Source organism: Leptopilina heterotoma, unplaced genomic scaffold (genome assembly GCF_015476425.1).
Source record: "Leptopilina heterotoma isolate Lh14 unplaced genomic scaffold, ASM1547642v1 Lhet_16, whole genome shotgun sequence".
NCBI lineage: Eukaryota > Metazoa > Arthropoda > Insecta > Hymenoptera > Figitidae > Leptopilina > Leptopilina heterotoma.
In genome coordinates this window covers 2385570-2398885 of record NW_025110874.1, presented here as the reverse complement: position 1 = coordinate 2398885, position 13316 = coordinate 2385570, and the positions used below count along the sequence as shown (strand labels likewise).

The following is a 13316-nucleotide window of genomic DNA, read 5'->3' as shown; positions in this document are numbered from 1 at the left end:
ATTTGAACCTTTAATTAATTTAAATGATTGCTTCTCACACATCACTGAAAATTTCCTGAAAGTTGAAATTAATTATTGACTGCAACCTTCTGAATCTTTAGTCCCAAAACTTCTGAAACTTGAAATAAATTTTTTAAAAAAATTTCTAAGTTTTTTTGAAAAACTTTTTTAAAGTTTCTTTAAACTTTCTTTTTTTGTTAAAAAATTCTCTTAAATTTTTGAAGTAATTTAAACTTTCTTGCAATGTTGAGTTGATTTTTGCGGACAACATTGAAAAACTGCTGATATTTGAAGATTTATTTCAAGTTTCATGAGCTTCTCGAGACTAAAGATTCAGAAGGTTGCAGTCAAGTTGATTTCAACTTTCAGAAAATTTTCCATGCTGTATAGGTTGAAATGTTAGTGGTTTTTTCCTTTAAAACAAAAATTTAAAAATTGTCCATGTTTACAATTATTTTCCATTTTAGTGATTTTTTGAATATATTTATTACACTCACCTAAATTCGGCGACTTGATTCCAAATAAACAGCATGGCTAAAATAGTCGAAAATGGAGCGAGGCATGCTAGATAAGGAATAATCTTCCGTTTCCAAGATTTTTTCTTACATCCTATAGTGCTTTTTGGTAAAGAACTTCCTGGAACACGTGGCATCGATATGGATGGTAATGCACCAGCCGGAGGGATTCTGCAATAAAAAAGATAAATTTGTCTTTTAAAAAAAATCAGTAAAAAAGAAGAAAACAAATTTTTGTCAATAATTTATTACAATAATTTATGACAATTATTAATTTTCTACGTATCTATAATTATTTATAGAATATTTCTATAATATTTCTATTCTGAAGAGGTTGCTATTTATCAATGATTTATTATAAACTCACTGTGCGGTTATTATATTCAAACACTATTCGGTAATTATATAGCAATTAAAAGCAAATAATTGAATTGCCCATATAAATTTTATAATTTTCTTGTTGATATAAATTCGTGAGAAAATGTATTATAAGAGAGACGGGCGTTTTGTGTGCGAATTACTCTATACACGTCGAGTTTGTTTTGAATTCGAGTTCTCAAACTCTAGTAGACACAGTTATTATCCCCTGCCTGTAATGCTCTGTTTTAATTTAACGCTTTAATTAAATCGCCTCTGCTTCAACCTACTTTTATGCGTTTATCACGAGAGAGTGTATGAGAGGTGTTTAAATAGATTTTTATTGCAAAAGTAGTCTTTCTTTTCCGTTTTACTTCTATTTTATAAAGACAAAAAAAAATTCCAAGATTTTTACCTTAATCGTTTAGCTATTTTTATTAATTTTTATTTTAATTAACATTTTTTTTACTTAGTCTATTTATAAGTGCTTTGCACTTAATTTTGCCCGTCTCTGTAGAGACAAGAAAGATATCAAGAAAGATAGGTATACCTGAGAAGCAAACAAATTATAGGTTATGTTTGACTTACATTTAACTTGATTAAAATTTCCTTTTTAATTATATAAATTTGAAAACAGTTTTTATTGAACATTTTGCATATACTAAAGACTTGAACATCAATAATTTGTAGTAAGTAATTGATTCTATTTCTGTATTTTTACTCCAAAACTTATAAACATAACCTAAAATTTTGTAAAAAAATTTCCAGATTTTTTAGTCATAAGTAAAAAAATTTGCATACTCAGAGTGTTCACAAATTTCAGTTTATCAATTTCCCTGACATTTCCCTGACAATTTATTGACATTAAAATTATTTTCCCTGACAAAATTCTTTTCACAGGAAAATATGAGAGTTTACGGAAAATGAGTAAAATTTATGAAATTTAACAATTTCTAAAAATTATATTTATAATTCTTCCTGAATTCAATTATTTTCTATAATTTTCAACAATACTTCATTTCTAAATCAATAGTTTAAAATAATTTTCCGAAAGTTCTTCGAGAATTAAATTATTTTAATACGACCATGATTTCTCCCAAATTTTAATAAGTCCAAAAAAGTAAATTTTTATTTGCTTTATTCGAAGATAATTAAATCTTAAAAAATTATGATAAATTCTAAGAATTATGTATTAGTTTTTAAAAATATTTTAATGTAATTTTTCGAAAACAATTGAATTTCTTAAAAGAGTTTTTGTAAGTATTATTTAAAAAAACGAATTCATTTTTTTGATGAATTTTAATAAAATATTTTAAACATGATTTTTTTCTCCAAAATGTTAAAAATAATTCTAAAATATTATTTTTTGTATGTTTTAAATTTTCGGAAATAAGTAATTGAAAATACTAAATTTTTAAAAAATAAAAGCTAATTTTCATTGATTTTCATTTTTAAATTTACATTTTTAAATATTTTTCATTAAAATTTTTGATAATTCAATAATTTTTATATTGAAAATAAAACTGAGAAGTTCAAAAGATTTTTACAGAGTGAAGAAAAGAAATTTTCATAATTTTTATTTGTCAATTATATTTTTTTGTTAAAAAATTTTTAGTTTCTCTTGGAAAAAGAATTTATATGCCTAATTTTTCTGTTTTTTAAAGACAATTTTTAACGAAATTAGAATTTTTTTTAAAAGTTAATGAAAAAAATGTGCATAATTTCTAAATTATTTTTCATTTTTTGAAAAAGAAGAGAAAAGAAATAAATTTGGACCATTTTTTTATATTTCTCCATCACAATTTTTTAACAAAATCTCAAGTATAATTTTTTAAAAAAATTTAAAAAATCTATATATAATTTCTATTTTTTACTTGAAAATTAAAATTGGAAATTTTAAGTTTTAAAACATAATTGGAAAAAAGTTTCGTAATTTTTATTTGTCAATCATATTGTTTTTACCCAAATTTTCAGTATTTTTTCCATAATTTCTATTTCTTTATTACAATTTTTTAACAAAATCTCAAAATTATTTTTTATAATAAGGTATTAAATTAAGAAGAATTTAGTATTTTCTTATTAACTGACCTGATGCTGTATTTTGTACTATTATTTATTTTTTAATAATTCTAAAAACCGGTTTATTAATTTAAAACAATTATTGATTTTTTTTTGTGATTTCTATAAATTATTGACTTTATTTGTTTTCTTTGTTGTACCAAGTTTTGAAATAAAGTACAAATTATTATAAACATTTACTAAGCAGAAAATCAGCATTCCTTTCTCTTTATTTTTAATGAAAACTTGGAATATTGTTTGAAAAATTGACAGTGTGAAAGAGAAATAAATTAAATGCTACTTTTCCTTTTTTTAAAAAATATAATTTTGTAATAATGTAAAAATAATACTTGACAAATCAAGATCATACAAATTTTTTTCATTTTTTTCTATAAAAAAATTTAAATTTTATTAAAAACCTTTTTTGACAAATTGAAATTATTATATTCATTTCTGAAAAAAATTCGAAAATTATTTAACAGAATATTAAATATTATTTAAAAAAAAGAAAAAAAAATTTGAATATTTTATTTTTTAACGAAAAAATGGACATAATTTATATTTAATAATAACAATGTTTATAGTTATGTTGTGTTTGTACTGAAATAAGTCTGATTTTTCTTCACAAAGATTAAAAGTTCACTGATAATAAATGTTTTTGGTACAATTAACTAATTTTTCTTAAATTACTTTTTTAAATTTAATAATAAAAATAAACGAAAACATAAATTATATAGTTTTAATTAATTATCAATTGTAGTCATTCAATAAAGAACGTATCTAATGCTGTATTTTTAATAAAATTAATGAATTAAAATAAAAAAATTTAATTAATTTATTTTATTTATTACTATTAATAACATTATTACTAGAAACACGAATTAATTAGACGTAATTTACTTAGGAACGCATAAATTTAGCTCTTTTCAGCAAAACATCGTTGCAAATGAATATTGAAATGAAGATTGTACTATGGGTATGGTATGGAATGAGAACCAGTGGCTTGATTCCTTTGAAAACCACCTGTGCTGTCGCCTGGAAAAGCTAAATGTGCATATTATGGGTTATTAAACCGAGCAGACACTTGTTCAACAATCAGTCAGCTTCCTGCATTGTGCTATGATATAAGAACAAAGGATTCTCGCACCACAAGTGCCTAAACATGATCTCACTCAAATGCACATATTATTATTACTCTGTTATTATTGTTTGCATATATTAGTATTCCATCTACTTTTCTACTTCTACTTTACTGAAAAATTGACAATTTCAGAATTTGCGAATTGAAAAGCAACTTTCTAATCTTGAAGAATGTTTATTTTGTTGTAATACTTCAGTTTATAACATATACAATAAAGAAATGTGAATACATAATCGGAAATTCTCTTGGAAATTCTTTACATATTTCTCTGTATATGGGATTACACGTTTCCTAGCGATTCCATGGACAAAGGAATCACAACACATAAATTTTTATCTTTTCTTAAATGCTTTACGGAAGAAAACCTTTGTGCTTTGCCGCTCTCTCTTGTAAATTTCATTCCACAATACAATATTTTTCTGAGACAATTTTAAATTTTTCCAAATAAATTAATTCAAAAGATTCTTTTTCTTTGCGATTCTTTCTATTTTTCTGTAAAGTAATTTTACATTTTTCAATAAATTAAATTCCAAATTATTTTTTAATTTCAATTTTTTCACAATTATGTTTATAATCAAAATAATGAAAGAAAAAATTATTTGAGATTTTTGCTTAAATTACTTACTAAATTAACCAGTTTTTTTAATTCGTAGAATTCTTTTATGTAAACGAATTTTTATTTGAGGAGCAAGTTTTCAAAAGCTGACAAATCAATTTTTTTTAAATGAAAATATTTTATTTAATGTGGAATTTTAATTTGGTCGAATGTTTATTTCTATACATTTGTCATAAAATAAAACTCTAAAAATGTAGAAATATCAATTGTTGAGAATTTCATTTCTCTAAACAAAAATTTTTACAGAAAAATGTAAAAATTGAAAACATTTTTTCTTCTAAATTATTGATTATAATCATTATGAACTTCACGAACGTAATTTTTTCAATAAATTGATTGTTCAGTCTTTGTATTTTTTTTGTTATGAAATATAGAGACTTGTCAAATACATTTCACTTTTATAATTTAGCTTTGTCAACAAATTGTGTTTTTTTGTAGAGCAAACAATAATTTTGTTGTTTCAAAATTTTCCCAAAGTTTTAAAGTCCAAATGAACTAAATTTGTTTTCTATTTAAATATTTTTAAAAATACTATACAAAAAAAAGGATGAAAATTAAATATTTACTTATTCAAGAATTGATTTTTTTAATATACAATTATTAATTATTTCTTTTTATAAAAAAATACAAAATAAAGGGACTACATTTTTAACTATAACAAGAAAATGATTTAAATCTTCCATAAAATTATTTTTATAATAATTTTTATAGAGGAAATCAATAGTCAGAAAATAAAATCGTTAAAAAAATATTCTGATCCTTTTTGGATTTTTATTTTTCTTAAAAATTAATAGATTTCAAAATCCATCCGTAATTTGGTAGAAAATGTGTTTTTGTATTCACAAAAAAATTTGTCGAATGAAAAGAATGATTTTTATTATTTTTGAAGCTATAAAAAAAAAAAAGAAAATACACGGAGACAACTATAAAGTAACTTTTACTATTTTTATAGTAAAACATTTCTGGCAACTTTTACTACTTTCGGAGTAAATTTTGCTACGTTCGAAGTAAATTTTACTTCGTTCAAAGAATATATTTGTAAAAAATTAGTAAAATTTACTTCGAACGTAGCAAAATTTACTCCGAAAGTATAGTAAAAGTTACCAGAATTGTTTTACTAGAAAAGTAGTAAAAGTTAATTCATATTTTTTTCCGTGTAGGTTGAAAATTCTAAAAAAAAGAAATTGTTATTCAATTGTTATATATGGAAATTCACTTGTTTATTTTTCTAACTATTTTCAAATCAAAATTTTATCATAATTTTTTTGTATTTTATACTTTTTATTTAAGAAAATTATGATTTTTTAAATAATTAGAAAAAATAAACAAGTGAATTTTCATATAAAAAAAATTGAATAACAATGATTTTTATAGCATTTTCAACCTAAAAACAATGTTTTTTTTTAAATAAAAATGCTTCTAAAATAATAAAAAATCATTTTTTCATTCGGCAATTTTTTTTTCTCTCCGTGTAACAATACAATGAAAAAAAATTTATTTTATTCAAATAACTATTTAATTGACTATTATCAAGTAAATATCTACTTGAGACAAATAATATTTATTGGAGTCAATTAAATCGTATTTGAACCAATAATTTCAGTATTCGAAGCAAATATGAATTGAACCATTTAATTGACTCGAATAAATATTATTTGATTCAATTAAATATTTAATTGATAATAGTCAAGTAATCGGTTATTTGAGTCAAATAAACTTTTTTTTCAGTGTATAAATTTATTAATTTTTTATGGAACATAATAATAGTAATAATGAATCAAAACGCTTAATAATTAGTTTTAATTTTGAAAGTTTATTTTTCTGCTTCTATATAGGCAAAATAGAATTCTATTTTAAAAATATGAAAACTGTCTCATAAATGTGCAAATAGCAAAAAGTCATGTGCAGAAACATTTTGTTTTTGCTTTTGCATACATCAGAGAAAATTATAATTTTTCCCGCCAAGGGCCTGCTGTTACTTAATTCTTAGTTTTTACTGCATTAAGTGTGCGATTAAGAAATTGCAAATAAGTACGATATTCATGTGTCTTGCATAACCAAACAGTTTGCAAGGTCATATATGTAAGTTTGTTAGAAAGTAAACTAATCGAAAATTGACATTAATTTTACTTATGATATTAAATAGTGTATTTGAAGCACCTTACAAAATTTCAAGTTGTAATTAAATTCAAATCCAATCAGAAAATTCTATTCTAAATTATTATTAAGTTACAAAAAATACAAATTTTGTTGAGGTTTTTTTAGAAGTGATTTGAATTTGAAAAAGTTGTGACTTAAGTTTGCAGGAGCATTTCAACTGCACTAAAGATAGCAAAGCATGTTTTTGTTCTTTTTAAATGCAACTTACTTTTTACTGTCCTTTGTCTGATCCATCTTCATTTCTCTTCCAGTATGCCACCTCTGAAATCAGCGTGGATCTTCGAATGCCTCTTCTCTTCGCAAAGAAATTTCAATTCCATACACAAAATGTAAAATTCCAATAATTCTGCGAACAACTATATTTCTCTTAAGGCACCACAAGTTTCACTTAAAATTTTGAACCCAATTTTCCCAGCAATAGTTGCATAAATCCTTGATTGATCCTTCTTCGCGAGAAAATCGATTTTTGTATTTTGAAAACACTCATCAGACTCGACTCGAAAAAACCTCGTCATCGAAAGAAAAGAAGAAAGAAACGATCTCTTTATTGTTTATAAGAAGTAATAAGTAATATGGAGTTGCAGCCGCACAAGTATCCGCATTGCACGCGGGTCTACTATTGTGGAGTATCGTCTGGTCTTGTGGGTCGTATCCGTGGTGACTCACATGCCTCACACACCGACACACTCGACCAACACACTTTGACCACTTTGGCGAATAGAAGCGAAACGAGAAGAGAAAAAAAAGTATCACACACGTGCCGAGCCTGAGGCAACAAAACAAAAAGGATAAAGTTAATTTTTACACACTGGGTGAAAATCGACACTCACGATATGGAGGAGGAAATTTTGAGTGTGCTGCAGTTGAATATTCGAGAGGGGGAAGAAGAAAAAATACAATATATGTGTTAGTGTGTTTAGCTTCACTCAGTGTAAGTCTCTCGTGTGCGACTGGCTTTCAGCTTTCAACAGCACCTGGAACCATGCCTGGAACGCATGACGGCTGCGACGACGAGTACAATGCCTCCTATATCGGGTGTCTTTCTTTAAACTTAAAGTTTATAGATCCTTCCCTATCCATCCCCCTTAAAGGTTTCAATTTTCCTCTCACTCACCTCACTTTTAACAGGACACCGAGGAAGGTCTCTCTCTCCTATTGGCCGAGCCGAGCACAGGTAAATGCAGAGGCTCTCATTTTTCAGCAGGTATCACACAAAGAGTCAGAGAGAGAGGTAGAAGTGGTAAGAGAATCGATCACTTATATGATATACGCCTTTGCTTTCCTAACGGTTATTGATCCTGGAACATAAAATTTACGTTAATTCTGTATTCTATTCTAGGACATGCACTTGCCAAGAGGTCGGATAGGTCTATACTCTATATTGAGTCATGAACCTGAGTTATTTACGGGTTTTCGAGTTATTACATGCTTCTCCAACATGTGAATTTTATTGATATATATTTTATAAGTACTCTGCTACAACATGTGTGAGAGTAGATTAATAATAATTTCTGATTTTTGGATAGCGTACAATTTTTTTTGGTGTTTATAGTTTTGCTAGAATAGCTGCAAAATTATATAGATACTAAAGGTTTTTAAATTAAAGTGCATCGAGAAAAATATTAAGTAACTTTTACTACTTTCATATAGTAAAACCTAAACTGTCAGAAACTTCTGCGCATTTCTGGTAACTTTTACTATACATTCGGAGTAAATTTTGCTAATTCTTTACAAATATGTCCTTTGAACGTAGTAAAATTTACTTCGAATTTAGCAAAATTTACTCCGAAAGTAGTAAAAGTTGCCAAAAAATGCGCAGAAGTTGCAGACCTTTTAAAAATGAATTAATTAACACTTAAATAATTAAAATATTAGTATTAATGGTATTGTCTAGTAAAACAAAAATAAAATTGACAATCAAAAAATGTATTTGTTTGTACTATTTACATATGATCCAAATTTTTGTCATATCGCTTCTATAGAATTTTTTAAAAATTATTCGATTTTAATGTATATTATTTGTCTTATGTTTTTCAAAGAATTATTCTCTATACAAAGTCATCGTTATTTTTAAACAAGCACACTCTTTAATTCTAGACCATAATCATTCACAAATATTCAGTATTTTCTTTAAATTCTAAAAAAATAATGCCTTACTCTGTAAATTTTTCAAAGAATATAAATTGCAAATTCGTTGTTTCCGTTCATTTGTTTTATCAATTAACCATTCTTTTAGGAAAATATAGAACCTCTTGATTGTTATAAATTTAAGATATTTATATAAAATAATATCTCACTCTTCTGGTAATGCAACAAATTTTAAATCTGTCATTATTACTTATTTTATTTCTAGATGACATTTTTCTTATTTCACAATAACAAAGAGGTACATATTTCACAAAAGTGTGATTAATGAATAGAAACGACAAATTTGCAATTTATATTCATTGAAAATTTTACAGAGCAAGACATTTTTTTAGAATTTAAAGAAAATTCTGAATGATGACTTTGGTCTAGAATTAAAAAGTGGAATTTGTAATTCATATTGTAAAACCATCAAATCTAAAAAAAAAATTTCTTTAATTGGCGTTTGCTTGAACTCAAGTTATCGAAATCGCAATTTTCACAAAAAAAAATCTCCAACTTTAAAGAACTTTATTTTCATATTAAAATGATTAAATTAGTTATACCTTGTTCCAAATCTCTAACTTTAAAGAACTTTATTTTCATATTAAAATTATTAAATTGGTTATACCTTGTTCCATTTGACTCTAAATTTATTGAACTTTTAAATGACCCTAATTTGATAGCTTTTACATTTATTTTTACAGAAATATTTGAATTTGAAGTGAAGCGAGCATTAAAAGTAATCAGTCCAAATGTATTAAAACTTTGCGACCCGAGTTTAATAAATTATATAAAGAAATAAATGTTTTGATTGTCAAAATTTTTTTTTTGAAAATTAATACTTCTGTTTTTTTTAAAGTAGACCCAAAAAGATGTGAACAAAATTGCATTTGAGAGGATATTAACATCATTCGGTAGGAATTTATCAAAGGTGGAAGAAGTTAGCAATCTCTCTGAATCAATTTTTCTTTGAAGCTCTTATTTTCATGTATGGACAGTACAAGTATCCTTACACAGAAATCGGCTTTTTCTGAAAAATATTTTTGAAATTAATTCATAATTTCTGAATTATCAAAGAGCTTAGAAAAAACGGGGATATGGTGGGAAACGAACCCACTACCTTTCTATATTGCTCAGTGCACTCTATCGACAATAGAAAGGTCGTGGGTTCGTTTCCCATCATACGCACCTTTTTTCTGAGTTCTTTGATAATTTAGAAATTATTAATTTCGAAAGTATTTTTCATAAAAAACAGGTATCTGTAGAAGGACAGTTGTTCTGTCGATACATGGAATTGAGAGCTTCAAAGAAATATTGATTCGAAGAGATTGCGAACTTCTTCCACCTTTGATTTAGGATTTTTGTTTCAAATTTTCTACTCTGCTCTTATTTTTTTCAAAGAAATCCCAAAAAATGGCGCTTTCCCCTTAAATTCTAAAATTATGGACCTAGGTAGTAAATTTTCATTTACGTTTATTGGTAAAACCACGGTTTCTGTACACGGAATTAACAACAAATATACAAAGTCTGATTAAAAAATTTAGCAAATACCTTTAGGTACAACTTTAGAGGAACCAAATAGGTTAAAATACTTATTGTGATGAGAATAAATTCAAAAAATATACTTAAAAGTTGAAATTTTCTTTTACGTAAAAATTTACAAATGGACATCACAAAAATGAACAGAATGTCACATAACTATGGACATTTATTTAGAGTGATAAGACCCTTCTATAGTTAAAACTAGAATCCTCTAACTATTTCCGTTCAAAAGATAATGAATTTTAACTGTTTTGACTGTTTAACATTTAGCTCCAGTCTCCCTACTCTAAAGCATTAGTAAATGTCTTTTCATGTACAGCCAACCATTCTTCTTTTTAACTATTTCTCCGTAGATAAAGTAGGGTTGTTGTAACTTCTAATAATTCAGGCCAATTTCCTATTGGTAATCGTATGTAATACTAAGTTTAGTAATCTCGCAGGAACCCGCCAGCAGTTAACCAGTTCATCCATGATCTTGTCAGGGCGTAACGCAGTAAAAGCTCCCTTCAGGTCCAAGGCAAACAGCGCAGCCCCTCTTTTTTTATAAAAACCCGCCATAACATCAGTGGCAAGTATTGCCGTGCAGTCCAGGGTAGAGTGATTTCTCCTAAATCTAAATTGAAACGATGGAACAAGTCTTTTATTTTCAATAGTGTTCCAGCCGACGTTGGACGAGTCTTTCGATGAGCTTTCCAGCATTGGATGTAAGGGAGATAGAGCGATATCCCTTATTCCCTGGTTTTGGAATAAATTTGATAAGGGCATTTCTCCAAGGATTCGGGAACTTGGACGTTTCAAAACATTCGTTAAAAATTTACCTCATGCATTCCAAACTCTCCTGTTGCAGTTTTCCTAATGCATCATAAGTATAGTTTGATCAAGTCCTCTTTCGAAAAAGGAGCGTTAAATGGGTTAGATTCTTCCTGGGGTGTTATCATAAGTATTCTTGTTGGTACAGGTGTACGGTCCTTTCCCATAAGATCATTCTTGAAGTCGAAAAATTCTTTGCATTGTGGATCACTAGATGCATTCACCAAGAGTGTCCATTTTCCTTGGAACGCCTTAACTAAACCCCATATTCTTTTTGAACCCATAAGAGGGTTTATCGATTGTCATAATTCCTTAAATGAATTGCTCTTAGCTTCCTTTAGAACTTTGTTCGCTTTTTTCTTCTTCTTTAAGACTTCCTCGCATTCCACCAAGCCGGCTTTAGCGTCGTTTGCTTCTTTGTTTTGTTAGGAACGTATGCTCCTGCTATCATAAGATTGTCAATTAAGTCCCCCGAAAATGTATCATATCTTTCTACGGAAACTGAAGCCGAATCATATCCTGTGTTATGAAGAAACTTTTTTGTTAGATCGCCGAAAAGGATCCAGCCAATGAGCTTTGCAAGTTCCTCAATTTTGCAATTTTTATACTGTGTCTGGTTTCGAGAATTCCGAGTACCCTGATAGTCCTCCCTCTTTAAATTCTAGCTCGAGTAGTTCTTTTTTTGGGGAGGGGCTCTCTAGTTTAAATGAGCCTTTATTCCTGAAGATTTACCTTTCGTATTTAGGCTGCTATTCGATTGATGTTGAGATGTTTTAGAAATATCTTTTCCTGACTGACTGTTTTCTCTTCAGGAGCGCCATTTACAAGTAGTTTTAACAGCTGTTGATAATTTAATTTATTTAACCAACTGTTGATCTGTTCTATTCAAGACCATTTCAATTCAAATCACCTTCCAGTTTTACTAAAGGCGGATACAGCACCCGATCATATTCCCCAACTACACACACCTCTCCATTCTTCAAATGAGTGTCTTTACCCCGGACAAGAAAGCATGGCTCACTCGTCTCTGGTCATACTCAAAGTGAGACCTATCGGGGCACAGATACTTCTCAAGAGTATCATTCAAATCAGCTAGGCCATGGTTTCGAGATCTCAACCTTCCGAGGAGTTAAATAAATCACTGACAAGTGAGCACCTTGCAAGAATCAACTGGTTCGGAGCGGCATGCTGCGATTGTGGGTGGTAAAGAACGTCGATCTATGAATCATGTCTTAAACAGCCTAAATATCGGAAAACTGATCGCACAAGTAATCAAGGGAAATGGAAGAATTATTATAAGTGGCCGAAATCAAATTGAAATTTGGTGCAAAGAGAAGAAAGATGCAAAGTGCCTACTCGCATCGGAATATTTAGTTAAACGGGCTTATAAAACTTTTATCCTGGAAACACTGTTATACAAGAAGGGTTTTATCAAGATTTTACCAGAACACTCTGCTTCAGATGTAATGGAGAATGTAGATGGGGAACAAAGGGACTTAATTATGTATCAGTACGCAGGAGGAGAAACAGGAAGGATGTTCAACATTTGGATACTATTGATCTAGTATTCAACTCCCTGTTTGTACCTAGATCTTTATTTGCTGGAGCGTAAGAATTTTTATTACACTTCTCTTCCAACCCCCAAAAGGTGCTTTAATTGTCAACACCTTGGATATGTCACGTAATAATGCAAAGCCACTTCAGCAAACTGTGAACACTGCGCAGGTAGACACATTACGAATCAATGTAATGTTCCTCGATCTACCAGCAAATAACAGCAATATCCAGCAAGTAACTATGGTTCTGAACGACTGAACTTCAACGTTTGGAATGCCTTGGGGTCGATTTAGTGCTCTTGATCTGGTTTTGGTTTCCTCTTCTCTTGGTTACATTTCTGAGTATTGGACGTCTTCGGACTCGTATGTAAGCGATCATCTTCCAGTGTTTATAAATATTTTCACCAAAGTTTCAGATTCATGTGACAGTTCCA

At 28.0% G+C, this 13316-nt stretch overlaps 1 protein-coding gene across 3 annotated transcripts in view; it reads right to left on the bottom strand.

Moving 5' to 3' along the window:
- LOC122498833 (protein Star-like) overlaps positions 1-13316 on the bottom strand; it is a 40250-nt gene that overhangs the window by 14940 nt on the left and 11994 nt on the right. The window contains exons 2-3 of one of the 3 annotated variants that reach the window (XM_043606789.1): positions 7962-8145; positions 498-686 (exon numbers count right to left, since the gene is read on the bottom strand). In XM_043606789.1, coding sequence (XP_043462724.1) covers positions 498-652 — 155 coding nt within the window. In that variant the 5' untranslated portion in view covers positions 653-686; positions 7962-8145. Of the gene's footprint in view, positions 1-497; positions 687-882; positions 1040-7055; positions 7195-7961; positions 8146-13316 lie in introns of those variants that run through there. The other 2 variants (XM_043606788.1, XM_043606790.1) reach the window with 2 other exon arrangements.